General features: G+C 42.8%; 2 protein-coding genes across 2 annotated transcripts in view; one reads left to right on the top strand and one right to left on the bottom strand.

The window, feature by feature from the left end:
- Positions 1 to 7,108, bottom strand: part of Rbm48 (RNA binding motif protein 48) — an 11,498-nt gene extending 4,390 nt beyond the window's left edge. The window contains exons 1-4 of the mRNA XM_028778297.1: positions 6,526 to 7,108; positions 5,805 to 5,995; positions 2,683 to 2,828; positions 1,293 to 1,855 (exon numbers count right to left, since the gene is read on the bottom strand). Of these exons, the coding sequence (XP_028634130.1) occupies positions 1,293 to 1,855; positions 2,683 to 2,828; positions 5,805 to 5,995; positions 6,526 to 6,636 (1,011 nt within the window). The 5' untranslated portion in view covers positions 6,637 to 7,108. The remainder of the gene's footprint in view (positions 1 to 1,292; positions 1,856 to 2,682; positions 2,829 to 5,804; positions 5,996 to 6,525) is intronic.
- The window catches only part of Pex1 (peroxisomal biogenesis factor 1), a 12,980-nt gene continuing 3,674 nt past the window's right edge, over positions 6,626 to 15,931 (top strand). Inside the window, exons 1-2 of the mRNA XM_028778296.1 lie at positions 6,626 to 7,079; positions 12,868 to 13,011. Of these exons, the coding sequence (XP_028634129.1) occupies positions 6,951 to 7,079; positions 12,868 to 13,011 (273 nt within the window). The 5' untranslated portion in view covers positions 6,626 to 6,950. The remainder of the gene's footprint in view (positions 7,080 to 12,867; positions 13,012 to 15,931) is intronic.

The following is a 15,931-nucleotide window of genomic DNA, read 5'->3' as shown; positions in this document are numbered from 1 at the left end:
TGCCCGTGTGGGCACCTGTGTGGGCACCCGTGTGGGCAGGGCTCAATGACCTGGGAGTTGGCTAAGAAAATGGAAAATAATAGAAATAACAGGGGGGGAAGACAATCTGATCTCCAACTAGTTCAGAGCTTAGAGGTTCACACATAAAATGTCGAGTGCAGGCAACCATGGACTCAGTCTTTAGAAATCTCACTTTGTGGCTGGGGATGTGGCAGTGACAGAGCATTTGCCTAACACACACATCCCTGAGTTCTGTTCCCAACAAAGTTAATTGATTAATTAATTAATCAAAATCAGGGCTAGGAGAGATGGCTCAGCAGTTAAGAGCACTGGCTGCTCTTCCAGAGGTCCTGAGTTCAATTCCCAGCACCCACATGGTGGCTCACAACCATCTGTAATGGGATCCGATGCCCTCTTCTGGTGTGTCTGAAGACAGCTACAGTGTACTCATATAAAATAAATAAATGAATCTTTAAAACAATTAATCAAAATCATTCCCCCTTATGAATATTTATTATAAAAGTATTTTGACTCTGATGTAATCTGCAGTAACTGACTTTAAGAGAAATAATCGATTATAACTGTCAATTTTGCTTATGCTATTACTAGCTAGGGAGCTTGAAACAGGGAAGCGAGGAGAGACAATATCTGGAATCAACTGTCACAGTCTGATTGGAACATTTAGCATTTTGTGTCTACACTGATATAAAAATATCTGTTCATTATTAAACCAAGAATGACTATCAAGAGGGCTGGAGAGATGGCTCAATGGTTAGGAGCACTGACTGCTCTTCCAGAGGTCCTGAGTTCAATTCCCAGCAACCACATGTTGGCTCACAACCATCTGTAATGGGATCCGATGCCCCTTCTGGTGTGTATGAAGAGAGTTACAGTGTAATCACATATATAAGTAAATAAATCTTAAAAAAAAAATGACTGTCAAATCAAATAGATCTTGATCAAATTTGTTATTTTAGTTTTTTTTTTTTTTTTTTCGAGACAGGGTTTCTCTGTGTAGCCCTGGCTGTCCTGGAACTCACTCTGTAGACCAGGCTAGCCTCGAACTCTTGAACTCAGAAATCCGCCTGCCTCTGCCTCCCAAGTGCTGGGATTAAAGGCGTGCGCCACCACCGCCCGGCCAAATTTGTTATTTTAGAAGATAAAGGTTGGAAAAGACAACAAAACCAAATAATTATAAAGTTTTAGTTCCTCCAAATAATTTCCTATCAAGTTGTTGGTCTCACAATTAAGTTATCTCAATTAAAAAAGAAAGAAAGAAAGAGCGAGCTCACCTCTTTAAGTTTACTCCTGATTAAGTTTGCCGTTGTGTTCAAGGACTCATCCTGCAGATCCACTGTGGGAATACCTGGCAACTTAGGTCCAATCAAAACCTCGTCACTGCTTGTGTTAGTGTCATGGTCACAGTCTCGCCGCCTTCTCCTCTCCTGCAGCTGTGTTGTCCTAGGCATAAATCTGCCAACTGCCTGTGAGGTAGCGATGGCCTCTTGCACACTAGAGCAAGGGCCAGAATTTTTGTAAGTGTTCATCTGCAGTTTTGGAGAAAAGGCACTGTGGTCACGATGCTTCGGCAGTTCACCAGGCTTCCTAGCACTACTGCAGGAGTCTGATGCTCTGTCCACGTGGTCCCCAGGTGAACATGTGCTTTTGGAGGCAAAATAGCATAAAGGGAATTCAGAAGAATAAGGAAGACAAGGACTTGAGTTCTCCGGAGGACTCTTGGAAGATGTGTTTAAAGCAGCTGTACCAAATCCAGGCATGGGTGGATGGAAATCTTGTCTAGAATCTTTTGTTCCTTTCTGCTCTGGAACCGGCTTCTTCTTTGTCATGCAATAATCTTTAAAGTCAGAGTTTTTGAAGTTGAGGGAAAGGGAAACAAATGGTTCATTAATCATTTTGATCATTCGGAATCTTGAAATTGTAAAAACAAACCTTAAAATGCTAAGAAGCTCTACTCCCAGCATGGTACTTGTAGAGGCAGGGAGTGCACTGGTAAGATTAAAGGCTTTGGAAGTGTCCCACGGACACTGTCAGGCCTCACCTACTCATCTATCTAGAACGCCTCGCTTTCCCTCTGCAGCCACTTGAAATGTAATAAAACTTACACTTTCCAGTAACTAATCTTAGAGTCGCCATGCCTGCATAGAAAGCTTTTATGGTTTTGGAATATTCTACTACATATAGTAGTAGAATAGATAAACCATGTTTACTTGTGTCAAGAGAAACTCAGCTGGGTGTGTGTGCCACCACACCAGCTGCTGATCAATAATTGGAGGTTTTCTGTGACGAGCAACATGTCCAAGCAGTCTGTACGCCACAGCTGCTGCTTGTTGCTGTCCTGGGCTGGGTCCCTCAGCCTAGGGACTTTGGGAGTAACCAAATGTACGGTGGCAATTTATCGAAGTGTTTGACACGTAGCCTGCTTTACCGTGCCAGCCTTTTTACCTCCCTTCTGATTACCATTTACTACTAGTCAACCATGTCTCACATCCCAGAGGCAATATCCATGAATCAATGTCCCTCCCTTCCCAGCTGAGCCTCTACAGTGGGGCACAGACCCCTGAGGTTCAAGTCACTGAAGACTTTGACTGAGCAGGAATTCCACAGTGACACATACCTAGCAGTGCCTGATACACAGGAGGTGATAACACAGACTTTCCATACCTTGGTTTTTAGTAACTCTTGCAATATAAGCCTTCCTTTCTTCTAATTTTTTTCTAGTTTCTTCAACTGTCTCAAATTCTGGAGCATAGCACACATGAAGTAATCCTCCAAAGAAGCTCTGTTCATCCATCTTTTTCTTAGCTAGCCTAAAGAGAAACACATAACTTAAAGAGAACTCTAATAGAGAAATGCATAAGTTACATGGCTTAAAAACACAGTTATTTTTTACTGTTTCTATTTCTGTGTGGATGTCTATACGTGGGTATGTACACATGTGTACAGTTGCCTGAAGAGGCCAGAGGTGATAGACTCCCTGGAACTGGAGTTTCAAATAGTTGTGAGCCATCTGACATGGATGCTGGGAACCAAACTATAAATCTGAGTCCTCAGGAATAGCAAGAAGTGCTCTCAGCTTTTGAGTCACCTCTCTAGCCCCCAGATGCATGGCTCCATCACCCACCCACCTCAACCCCAAGACAGGGCCTCACTATATAGTTCTGGCTGTTCTGGAACTTACTCTGTAGATCAGGGTGGCTTCAAACTCATAGAGGCCTCCCTCTGGCTCCCAAGTGCTGGGATTAAAAGCATATACCACTACACCCAGAAAGATTTATTTTTTATTATTTTTAGTTATGTGTAAGTATGTTTGGAGGCTCTGGCCTGGATGACCTGGTTGATGGGAATTGAACTCAGGTCCTGTGGAGGAGTAGTATATGCTTTTAACGCTGAGACATCTCCCCAGACATGGCGTTTTAAATATAGATTTACCTAAAATAAAAGATTAACAGGTATTGCATAGTTTGTTTTAAGGCGTAAAGTGTGTGTGTGTGTGTGTGTGGGGGTGCTGGGTAAGATGCTTTGTTTTTGAATGACCCCATTGACCCAGAAAGTACTCTTAAGAAAAAGATGTATCTTTTTATTTATTTTTGTATAAGCGTGTCTATACATATGGATGCAGGTGCCAGGTGCCCACGGAGACCTGAAGAGGCCATTATATCCAGCAGGGCTAGAGTTAAGGTTGTTGTGAGCCACCTGATAAGGGTGCTAGGACTGAACTCCAACTGTCTGGAAGAGCAGCAAGCTATCTTAAACTGAGCCATCTCTCCAGCACCAAGAAATTATTCTTCCCTTTCCCTCTCCTAATAATGTAATAGGTTTTCAGCTAAGCTGGACACACTTATCTAGACTTTTTTGAACTAACTCAGGATCCTACTGGTTAGCCTGAGTTATAGAACTTGTGAGCAAAATGTGTAACTTTGGGCTTGTCACCAAGACTGGTGACCTGAGTTCAGTCTCTGAAACTCACATGGTAGGAAAGAACCATCTCCTGTACATGTGCCATGGCATGCCCTCCTAGATACACACACGAATGAAAATACTGAATAGACAACAAATAATGCAAAATTAAGGAGTGTGTTCCTTCTGGGGCTGGGGAGATATAGCTAAGGGGTTAAGAGCATTAGCTGCTCTCCCAGAGGACCCAGGTTCAATTCCCAGCATGGCAACTTCACAACTGTCTGTAACTCGAGTTCCAGGGGGAAATGCATTCTTCTGCTCTGCAGGGTCCTGCATGCACAGAGGGCATAAAAGTTCACATAACCACACCAAATACTCATGAAAAATAAGAGAAACAAACAAATAATGTTTAAAAAAAATACTGAACACCTATGCTGAGCCAAGCACTATAAAAAGTAATTAAGTGCTTCTGTATCTACAGGTAATGATTAATGTTTATTGAGATATTACTCCATCCAAAGCTACAAACCTGTCACTTAAATTGGTATCATAACCATCTCATGATGGAACCAAAGCACCAAAGAAAGATATAGTTCAGACCAGGTTAGTGATTAAAAGGAAAAATGGCTGCCATGGGCTAGGGAGACTGCTCAGTTAGAAAGCATTTGCTGAAGCGTGAGTGTCTTGGTGAGACTCCGAGCACGAACATAAAGGCTAGGCACAGCACTGTGCCTATAGTTCCGGGGCTGGCAAGGTAGAGATAGGAGGATCACTGGAGCTTGACAGCCAACCAGTCTAGTCAATGAGCTCCAGAGTCAGTGAGGGGCCTAGTATCAAAAAATACAGTAGAGTACACTGTAGTGGCACGTGCTTTTAAAGCTGGTGGAGCTGGGTAGGCAGGGTCAGGAGGAAGTTTTGAGTTTAGGTCAGCTGATTTACATGGCCAATTTCAGGCTAGTGTGTATGCAAGTGTACACACACACACACACTCCTCCCCCAAAAGGGGTTAACATAAAATAAAGCATTGTTGACTTCAGCCTTATTGGAATACAAGGTTGATTAACATAGAATCATATGAATGAGAATTGTCCTTACTAATATTTACTCTTTCTGTTTGTTTTTTGGAAACAGGATTTCTCTGGGTAGCTCTGGCTGTCCTGGAACTCACTCTGTAGACAAGACTGGCCTCAACCTCAGAGATTTGCCTGCTTCTGCCTCTCCGGTGCTAGGATTAAAGGCATGTGCCACCACTGCCCAGCTCTAATATTTACTCTTAATAGGAGGTACCAGTCAAATCCCTTTACATAAATTGTTTTATTTCATCCTTCCTCAAGAAGTAGACCCTTTTGCCATATGGATTTTAGGAAAAGAAAAAAAAAACACGTGCTTAGCAGGACTAAAATTCTCCAAAGTCATTAAGCCATAGGACTGGAAATTTACTTCAAATGTAATTCTTAATCTACCACACTACAGGTTCAAAAATTGTCAAGCACAGGTATGAGAGGATGAGAAGAGAATTGTTGTAAAGTCAGCCTTTTAAAAGCTTGAAGGAAGAGCTGGGCTGCCACTCACTGCTAGAGTGATTGAGTCACATAAATGAGGCCTGGTAAAACAAACCAGAAGGCGAGGTGAGGTGGCGCATACCTGTAAACCCAGCACTCGAGAGGCAGAGGCAGAGGGATCTTTGAGTTCAAGGCCAGCCTGGTCTACAGAACCAACTCCAGCACAGCTAAGGCTATCCAAATAAATCCTGTTCCCCACCCCCCAAATCAGGAAGACTGAGAGCGAGAAGTGCATGTGTGATTTGGGTACGTTTGGGAGAAACCTGGGGCCAAAATGACAGCGACAGGAATAGAAGACACAAGTTCTGCTTAACTTGTACGTACCTTGCACTTTGTAATTTCACAAATTTAATGAGATAAACTTCTGTAAACTCTTCTGCTGGGTATTCATCTAGAGCATTATACTGTTCAATCGCACCGTACAAAGCAAATCGCTCGACTAATTCCTTCATGGCTCCCACTGCAGGAACTCCTTGTATTAGTAAGTACTGAGACTCCAAATTGATTGTATATACCTAAAGCCGGGAGAGAGCTCGTTAAATGTACTCTTCAAACAAGTCTATGGCAAATCTGTCCTCCCACCCCCTGTTAAATGGAGCTTTGAAAACAAGAAACACTCCGCTCAACCTGGTCGCAAAACACACACACAAAACTGCCACTCTTTCTGCCTAAAGAATAACACACTCCACATATGAGTATCTGACTAAACCACTTAACAGACATCTTTTTCCAAAAGGTGACTCCAGAGAAGTTTATGTAAACAGCCACCGAACACTCACCCAGGGCTTGTCCTGTGAGAAGTGCTATTGTAAACGCATAGGATACAAAGCTAAGCATCGTGGATCGGCGGTTTAGTAAGCAGTTAACAGAGAGAGTAGTGATAACCTTTGGTACCTGGAATCGGGTTCCCCATGGCCCCCTCCACTGAGAGATGGACTTGACAGCTTCCCTGTCACGCCTTTACGGAGGCAGGCCATGGGGAGCTAGTGCTCACAGGAAGTTAGTGCTCCTGCCGAGGAAAGCGAAGAAACCCAAGTCACTCTACCTTGACCGCGCGAGGGCGTCGGCCCTCCCGGTATTTGGCCCGCGAGTCACACACAGCCGTCTGGACGTGGTGGTCGAATATGCCACCAGGTTTCCCGTCACTGGATGCCATCTTGCCGGCTCTAGTCCTCCGCGCCAGAACAACATCCGTCAGCTGCTCTCCTCTGTGTCCAATGAGAGAGCAGGATGGGCCAAGCGTGCTAGGATTGGCTGGAGGATCGACGCCATCGACGATCGTTTCCTGAGAGCGACAATTCGGTGAGCGATGTGCCGCCCCCTAGGGCCTCGGAGGAGAGATCCTTGAGTGACGGCGGCCCGGTGTGTGAAGAGGGGGGCGGGCCCGATCGATGTTCTCGGGCTCCGACGCCCTGACCTGACGGGAAGCCGGTGGACTCCGCTCTCCCTTGAGAGTTGAACCTTGGGACAATGTGGAGCAGTGATCGCTTAGCGGGTGCGGGGTCTGGTGGGACGGTCGTGACGGTAGCCTTCACGAACGCTCGGGACTGCTTCCTGCATCTGCCGCGGCGCCTCGTGGCCCAGCTTCACCTGCTGCAGGTAAGGCGCTGGCCGGACGCGGACGCCACCGATGTCTCGTGGGACTAGTGTCTGCTGACACCTTTCCCCGCCGAGGCACCGTCTGCCACCTGACCCGAGCTGAGACGTGAGCGAGGGCCCCCTGCGGGCAGCTAGTGCATCCCCAGACCCTACAGTGGGATTCCTAGTGCATCCTTTAACTCGGTTAAACCAGACTGAACATGCTAGGGTTCTGCCTCAGCAACCAGAAGCGGTCCTCACTCCAGGATGAAAAGCTCTAGAGAGCTCTTACAAGTTTTGCTAAAGCATTATCCAGCCAACGAATTGCCAGTACAGCCGTAGAGGCGTTGAGTGGCAGATTTGGTTTGTAGATTACCAAGGTTTCCAACCTGTGCCAAAGGTTAATAAGTTGACAGGTCTCCCTGCTTAGGAGGACTTCGAACACAGCAAGAGTATGGGGTGTGGGGGAGGTGTCAAGGAGATGGAATTATTCACACCTCACACTTTCACCTGAGTAGCCAGGATTACTTGGACCTCAGAGAACTATCACTGTCATGGTGTTTCAAGGCTATAACCATCGGTGGAAATACAGCATCCATATTTTTCTAAGATAAACTCTCTTAGTTTGAGTGTATTCGTGGGGTTAGACTATTTGAAATCTAAAATCCTAAGTGCATGGTACCTGAATACTGGCTCATAAAAGAAATATCCAAGAGTTTGAAATGACTTCAAATATCTCACCTTTATTTCCTCTTGGCTACATTTATCTTGCTTTTACGACCCACCTATCAAAACACACCAATTTCATCGGAATCATTCTTATTAATTAGTTTATCTTTACCAAATATTCTTTAACAGTCTGGTTTGTTTTCTCGTGGCTGAAAAGAATCAGTCACTGTCACCAAATTCCAGCTTGGTTCATTGTTCCCTGTCATTTCTGATTGAGATTGTCAGTGTACTTTCATTCCAAATTAATGAGTTTATAGGGATAAACTCACCACTCCACGAGTTTAGAAAAACGGTTCCTTACAGTAACTAAGAATTTGACCTTGACATGCTGTTGCTTCCTTAGATTCATCGCTGTTTAGGAATTACACGGACTCGGTATTATTATTATTATTATTTGAGATGCGAAGAAGTGTTCTTGAGAACTGGTTCAAAGGTTTAAATGTTTTCAGCCTTGGAATAAATTGCTGTTTCCTCTAAGCCTGTATCAGCAGAACACATCAACCCCACCCCCTATTATCAAAGAAATACCTGTTTTATAGGAAGATTATTTAAAAGAAGATAAAAGTTATTTGTAATTCCAGTGCCTGGAAATAACTAATACTAAACATTTGGATTAAGTCTGGCATACTTATATCTAGTCCTTACTGTTTATGGAAGTGCAGAGCTGTATACACATGTGGCTTTGTGCCCTGTTTTTGTGTAGTGTTACTATGACTTTTATTTTGTTAAGAGATCACCATTTTTAGCAGTTAATTGGTATGACACCATAAGCTGGCCATAATTTATAGAATTGCTCACCATGATTAACTTTTAAATTCAACTTTTGGAAATTTCAAGTGACAGCTATATTTTACTGAAACAGTAAAGTGTGGTTGCTTATGGGTCATTGTTTCCATTCTTTTTGTTATTTAGAATTCTCAGAAAAAATGTGTCTTAGTTGGGGTTTCTACTGCTTCGATGAAACACTGTGGCCAAAAGCAAGTTGGGGAGGAAAGGGTTTATTTGACTTACACTTCCACATTGTAGTCTCTCATTGAAGGAAACCAGGACGCAAACTCAAGCAGGACAGGAAACTGGAGGCAGAAGCTTGTGCAGAGGTCATGGAGGGGAGCTGCTTACTGGCTTGTCCCTAATGGCTTGCCCAGCCTGCTTTCTTATAGAACCCAGGGCCAGGAGCTCAGGGGTGTCACCACCCACAATGGGCTGGCCCTCCCCCATCAGTCACCAATTAAGAAAATGCCTTACAGGCTTGCCTGCAGCTGGAGCTTATGGAGGCATTTTCTTAATTGAGCTTCCCTCCTCTCAGGTAACTTGTATCAAGTTAACTTGAAACTATCCAGCACAGATTGGGCTAGAAGACATAGATAAGTATTAGAGCAGAAAGGTTCATGTGTTGGGAATTAATAGGTTGAATTATTTCATTTGAGCTGAAGCCCTACATATTTAACACGGATACGCAGTTAATGGGAGGAAGGGTTACGACAATGGCCCTTATCTGATTTACGTCAGGGTTTTCAAAATTCAAATATTCTGGTTCTTCCTCAAACTTACTGAACCAGAATCTGTGAGGAACAGATTTTTAAAAGATGTAATAAATCTTCAGGTTACTTAGATACACAGAGTTGAGAGCCAGGGCTATAGAACCATGAAGGTTAACAGTGAAAGGACCTGAGTTATCTAGGTCATTTCCCTACTGTCAAACACAAGGATGCTGGAGTCTTAGGCAGATTCCATTTTCACACAGTTGCTTGTGCTCTCATGTGCCCTGTGTCAGCTCCACTAGCCTGTGGCTCTTTCTCACCTGACTGATCTCACTCCTGACTCAGCTCTTTTGCTGGCTCTATGCCCCCTCCCCACCATAGTCTCCTCCTTTTCATATAAACCCAGGTCTTTAACAATAGTACAGTCCTCCCACATAGCTCTGTGGATCTCTGGTGCCCATAGCTGCGTATGTATCATTTGTTACGTACTATTTTGTTTCAAACTTGTCTTACTTTGTTTGCACAAGTCCTTATTTAAGTACCAAGTAGATATTTAACTTAGAAGTTCTCGGTCATACTGGTCAACCCTTACTTCTTGCTAGGTTTCTATTATTGCAGGGTCTTACTATGTAGCCCTGGCTAGCTTGGAACTCTCTTATGTTGATCAGGCTGGCTTTGAACTCACAGAGGCCCACCTGCTTCTGCTCCCTGGGCATTGGGATTAAAGGTAGGAGCCACCATGCCTGGTCTGTAAGATACTTAAGGCCATCGTGACCCCTGTTCCCTAGATATGACTAGTGTCTCCCATTGTGACACCTCGAACCATCTCCAGACACAATTGTCTTTGAGGGACACAGTCACTCCCGGGTGAGAACCACTGCTTCCAATCACTCTCCTTATATTTTAAGCTCAGCATACACAGTGACTGCAATAGCAAAAGGATTCCTACTGACACTGAATGCAGAAAATGGATCTACACCTCACCCAGAAATCATGTGCAGACTTGTCGCTTTCTCATGTTAGCAAGAGATAGCCCAGGCCTTAGACTTAAGCACTCCTGAGGCATTTGAATGTATAGATTCACCTGATTGTTTCTTTCGAGGTGATATTGATAACACAGTGTGGGCCAAACTAAACAATCAGTGCACTTCTTGGTTATATTCCTGAAGGGGTTCTGTTCTATTACTTGCCTCTATCTGAAGGTTTATATGGTTCTGACGAAAAACAATTACAAATCAGCTGAGAAGATTGCTTTGCCAAACCTCACTGAGTGCAGCTCATGACACTGTGCAGCTAGTAACTACATTTTGACTAAAACCAAATGACTGAAATGTTTTTCTTGTCTGATAAAGCTGATTTTTTTCTTTTGTTTTCCCCAGTGGTCTAGTAGATAGATAATTTAGACATTTCAGGATGTACTTTATATTTCGTTCTTTAATGTCTCTTGTTTTAAAGCTTTCTTATGAAATAGGAGGCACTGAGTTGTAATATCAGCAACTTATGAAACCATGTAAAAAGTTCTAGAGCTCTGTTACCTTTGCCCTTGTAACCTAGTCAGTGACCCAGGACTTCTGACTCCAAAGCCAGGGTGTGCTTTTACTTTATCAAACTGTGCTTAGTTGAATGAGCTTTGCCAGCAAAGACAGTTGCATCATTGTTTGGAAATTGTGAGAAAAATTATTCAGCTAAAGGACAAACAGTGGCTTTTGTTTTGTTTTTTTTGTTCTTTCAAGACAGGCCTTTTCTGTGTAGCCCTGGCTGTCCCAGTACTCACTGGGTAGACCAGGCTGGCCTTGAACTCAGAGATCTGCCTGCCTGTGCTGGGATTAAAGGCTAACAGTGACTGTCTCTCTCTCTCTCTCTGTCTCTAAGATTTATTTATTTATTATATATAAGTACACTGTAGTTGTCTTAAAACACACCAGAAGAGGGCATCAGAACCCATTACAGATGGTTGTGAGCCACCATGTGGTTGCTGGGCTTTGAACTCAGGATCTGGAAGAGCAGTCAGTGCTCTTCACCACTGAGCCATCTCTTCAGTTCTAACAGTGACAGTACAGAAGTTTACTAGTGAGTGTGTTTGAGAGCCGTGTTGCCTGAGACTCCTGTATTCTTTGCCATTTGTTTTTTTTAAAGAAACATGGAGTGCTGAAATTTGATATAAATGAGAGTTTGGCTTCGTTATTTTATGGTTAATGAATTTATTTGGAAATAAGTTAAGTAACACTTAAGCTTCCTGAGATCACAAGTCTTCAGGACTATTCATCAAGGTGCTTGCTGTGTTTTACTAAGGAGTGGTAAATGCGTGGAATGCTTGTGATGTAATAGTATGTGAGTAAAACATTACATCCTGTCCATAACTTACAAACACATGAATCACTGACTGAAAAGGGTTAGCAAGAAGTATACAAAATAGGTCATATGATTGTCTTTCCCCCCAAGTGCACATATCTCTCAAGATGAGGATAATTTTTTTGTTTTTGTTGTTGTTTTCAAGACAGGATATCACTATGTGACCCAAACTGACCTTAAATCACAACCCTCCTGCCTCAGTCTCCCAAGTGCTAGGACCACAGACATGCCGTGGCATCCCTGCCAATACAGTTCTTTAACCATAGAGGACTTTGGTCATTTAACTCTCAGCCACAGGTGTACATTTTATGTTATTTTCACATTTTGTTGGTCTAACAGATTTTTAATGTTAAGGATTTATCTTAACATTAAAAATGCATGTGATGGTACTTGTGGAGGCCAGAGGATGCCAGCGCTGGCGTCCCTACAGGCTCACGTGTGAGCACTGCTCCTCCTCACAGGAGCCATCTCTCTGACTCCTGTTTAAACTGTGTTTCTACAGTTTTATGACCTTTATTTACTTATTTGTTTTGTTTTTTGAGACAGAGTCTTACTGTGCAGCCTCGGCTGACATGGAGCTCACTGTGCAGACTAGGCTGGCTTTGAACTCACAGAGACTAGCCTGCTTCTACCTCCCAAGTGCTAGGATAAAAGGCATGTTCCGCCATGCCCAGCCAGTTTTACAAACTTTAAAAATCATTAAGAAACTGCATAATATAGTATTTCAGGAAGTCACTGACAATGAGTCCCTCTAGTAACATGGGCCCAGCTTTACATTTACCTTTTTAAATTTTTGTACTTTTACAATGTGTATTTATTACTTTTTAAATAAATTTATTGATCAATAAGAGATTAAATACCCCAGCTGATTGGTGTTGTCTAAACTGTGTTTTATACTTTTACATTTTAATTATTTTATTAAATATATAAGCATTTTTCTTGAATGTATGTAGGTTTTTCTTTTCACATGCATACTGAAAGCCTGCATAAGTTCATCCAAGTACCTATGGCATTTGAATTATGAATCCCTTGAATTAGTCTGTGAGCATATTGGTTTTATGGATAGCATTGCCACTACTGGATATTTAAAATAATTATCATTTTTTTAAATTATAAATGTGAATAAAAAATGATTAGCTGCCTCTAGTACTTTTTTTTGTTTCATAATAGTTGCTTATCTAAATCCAGAGGAAAAAAAACCATAAAAACTTATAACCCCTTTTCTCTCCCATTGTTTGGATAAACAGAATCAAGCTATAGAAGTCACTGGGGATCGCCAGCCTACCTACGTGAGCTGGGTGGAAGGCAGGCATTTTAATGATCAAAGTGACAATGTGGCAGAAATTAATAGACAAGTTGGACAGAAACTTGGACTCTCGAGCGGGGATCAGGTAAGTACAAAGTGTGACTGCTGTCACTTCTTTTTAATGTCATATCCTAAGGTGAGGTCATTCATGCTTTTGTAACCAGGCCAAGATACTCAGACTAACTATAGTTTGTTAAGTCACTGTCTTATCTTTAACATGCCTCTTACGTGACTTTGTATTGCTAATTTTCAGTCAATTTTTTGTGAAATTATTTTTCCTTTTGAGTGTTGGGTTTTCTCCTTATTTTAGAACTTCATTTTGGTTCTTGTCACAGCAGTTTTATGATTTATTATGTGTGTATGTGGTGGGATGGGGATGGGGAGTAGTGGGGCCAGGAGGAGGTCACAGGCTTGCTTGGAGGTCGGAAGAGAACTCACAGGAATCTGTTCTCCCTTTTTTATAAGTGAGTCCCAGTGATTGAACTCAGGTTGTCTGTCAGGCTTGATGGCAGCGGCCTTGACCCACAGAGCTGTCTCCCTGGCTCATTTTACATCCCCCTCTTTTATTCCCTCCCTCCCTCCCTCCCTCCCTCCCCCCCTCCCTCCACCCCCCCCTACTTCCAACCTAACCACCCCCCCTCCCTCCCTCCCTTTCTTTCCCTCATCTCCCCCCACCTTCTTTCTTTTTTTTTAAAGAACTCACTGTGTTGCAGAGGATGGAGTCTGGTCTCTTTGGTCCTCCTGGTTCAACCTCCCAAGTGCTGGGATTACAGTCATGTGCCAAGACACCTGGCTTATTATTTTTCTTACATAATTTCTAACCTTCCATGAGCTTACTTTATTAAAAATATTATTTGGACAGACGGTGGTCTTTTCACTTCTGTCTTACGCATGATTGTATGTACTTATTATAGACCACAGAGCATAAGGATTTGTGTCATTTTTTTTGTTACATTATGTTCATCAGTTTATTAGCTTTAAATATTTAATTTAAATAGTCACTTAACATTTGATTGAAAGTAAAAAGTTCCTTTTTCCCTTTCCTGAAACCCAACCTTAGAATGGATGTTACTGTTTGTTGAGATCCAACTACACCTTTAGGATAAAAAGAAAAGGCTCCTACATATTTCCCATAATTTTCACTCCACAAAGTATATCACATACCTTTCTACGTACAGTCATCAGTGGGTATAAGTTGGGGTTGCTTCCATGAGCACCCATGAATGCCAAGGTCATTAGATGTTCATATGCTTTTTATACAATGGCATGGTATTTGCAAAAACCTGTGCACATCAGCCTGTACTCTTTAAATCATTGTGAGAGACTTATAATACCTAATTAAATGTCAGTGCTGTGTAAATAGTTATAGTGTCTAGAGACAGGGTCTAGAAAAAGGTGTTTAATACAGATACAGGCTTTTTTTCTCTATCATTTTCTCTCCACAGTTGGTTGCATATCATTGGAGGTACAGACAGTAGGCCGCCTAGCCCACAAGGTCTAAGTGTCTTACTTTCTGAAGCTGCTTTTGTTCTTTCTCAAAATCCTAAGTAGCTTGGGTATCTCTTTTTTGAACTGCTTGGGTCCGGGTGTACTTCAAACCTGGGAGTATTTGCAGAGCCTACCAGTTGGGCAGTCCACATCCAAAATTCTATATCATGAATTGCTCTAAAATGTAAAACTCATGCTCAGAACATTTCAGATTCCAGAGCATTTAAAATTCACGTTTTCAAATTAGGGGTACTTCACCAATTAATAAGGAATAAGATGTCAAAGATGGACTCATAATGTCTGGTGGTGACATGACAGTGAAGGTCTCTCTATCACCAGTTTCTCATAGTAGATCATGAGGGTGCCACATATTTTAAAACTTATTCTGAAGTCATGATGGCTTTATTTATGCGTGCTGTTGATAATTAAAATAGGTCATTCATGAGAAGTCCATAAGCCTTGAAATAGGCTTTTGTGTGTCTTATTTTTTTCTAGAATTTTATTTTTTTAATGGAGGGATTATGTGTGTGTGTGGGGGTATGTACCCATGTATGTGGAGACCACAGGTTTACAACAGATGTTTTTTTCTTTTGTTTGGATTTGTTTTGGTTTTAAGATTTTTTTGCCCAGTTATGTGTCCAAATGAGCTATGTGCATGTGAGTGTAAGTACTCACAGAAGCCAGAAGAAAAAGTCAGATGCCCCTGGAGCCAGCGTTGCAGGGGATTCTGAGCTACCTGATATGAGTGCTAGGAACCGTACCTCTCATATCTGGGGGAGGGGACATGCTCTTAGCTGCTGAGCCACCTCTCTAGCCTGTCCTCCCTGGTTATTGAGAGAGGGTCTTTCACTGAACCTAGTGCCTGATAATTTACGGAGCCTGGCTGACCAGCAAGCCTCAGGGACCCTCCTCAGTGCTGGGGTTACAGGAGCCATTCCTTGTGGCTTTTACTGCATGAGTGCTCGGAGTCCAGACTCAGGTCCTTGTGCATACATGCCAAGCGCAGACTGAACTGTCTCCCCAGCCTCTAAAATCTTCCATTTTTAACAGGAAAATGACCTCAGAAGTCACCAGTGCCTTGATTTGCCAACCTATCTTTGCCCAGGATTTCCTAGCACAATCCAGTGGCAACAGCTCTGGGCAGGATCAGCTTCCTGGGGTGGATTCTGATGTCTCCATTAGGGCTCTGAACAGTCCTTGTTTCTCATTTTTGTTTGCTTATTAGTGACATTTGCCTGCGTTTCTGCAGACTCTCCTTTGTATCCTAGTATGAAGACTCCCAAAGAACATGAGCCAGTCCCCTTGCTAGCCTGGGGAGCACTTGCTTCCTGGTGGGCGGGAGGTGCTCTGAGTTTCCCCATGCTCATCCCATCCAAACAGAGCGTGTCAGGTGTGATCACTTGTGCCTGTGATCCCAGCTACTCCGGAAGCTGAGGCAGGAGAATCTTGAGTTCAAGGCTGGTCTTAGCAGTGTAGTCAGAGCTACCAAAAAAAAAAAAAAAAAAAAAAAAAAAAAA

Source organism: Grammomys surdaster, unplaced genomic scaffold (genome assembly GCF_004785775.1).
Source record: "Grammomys surdaster isolate TR1022 unplaced genomic scaffold, NIH_TR_1.0 333, whole genome shotgun sequence".
In the NCBI taxonomy this organism is placed as follows: domain Eukaryota; kingdom Metazoa; phylum Chordata; class Mammalia; order Rodentia; family Muridae; genus Grammomys; species Grammomys surdaster.
This window is presented reverse-complemented; position numbering and strand designations above follow the sequence as displayed.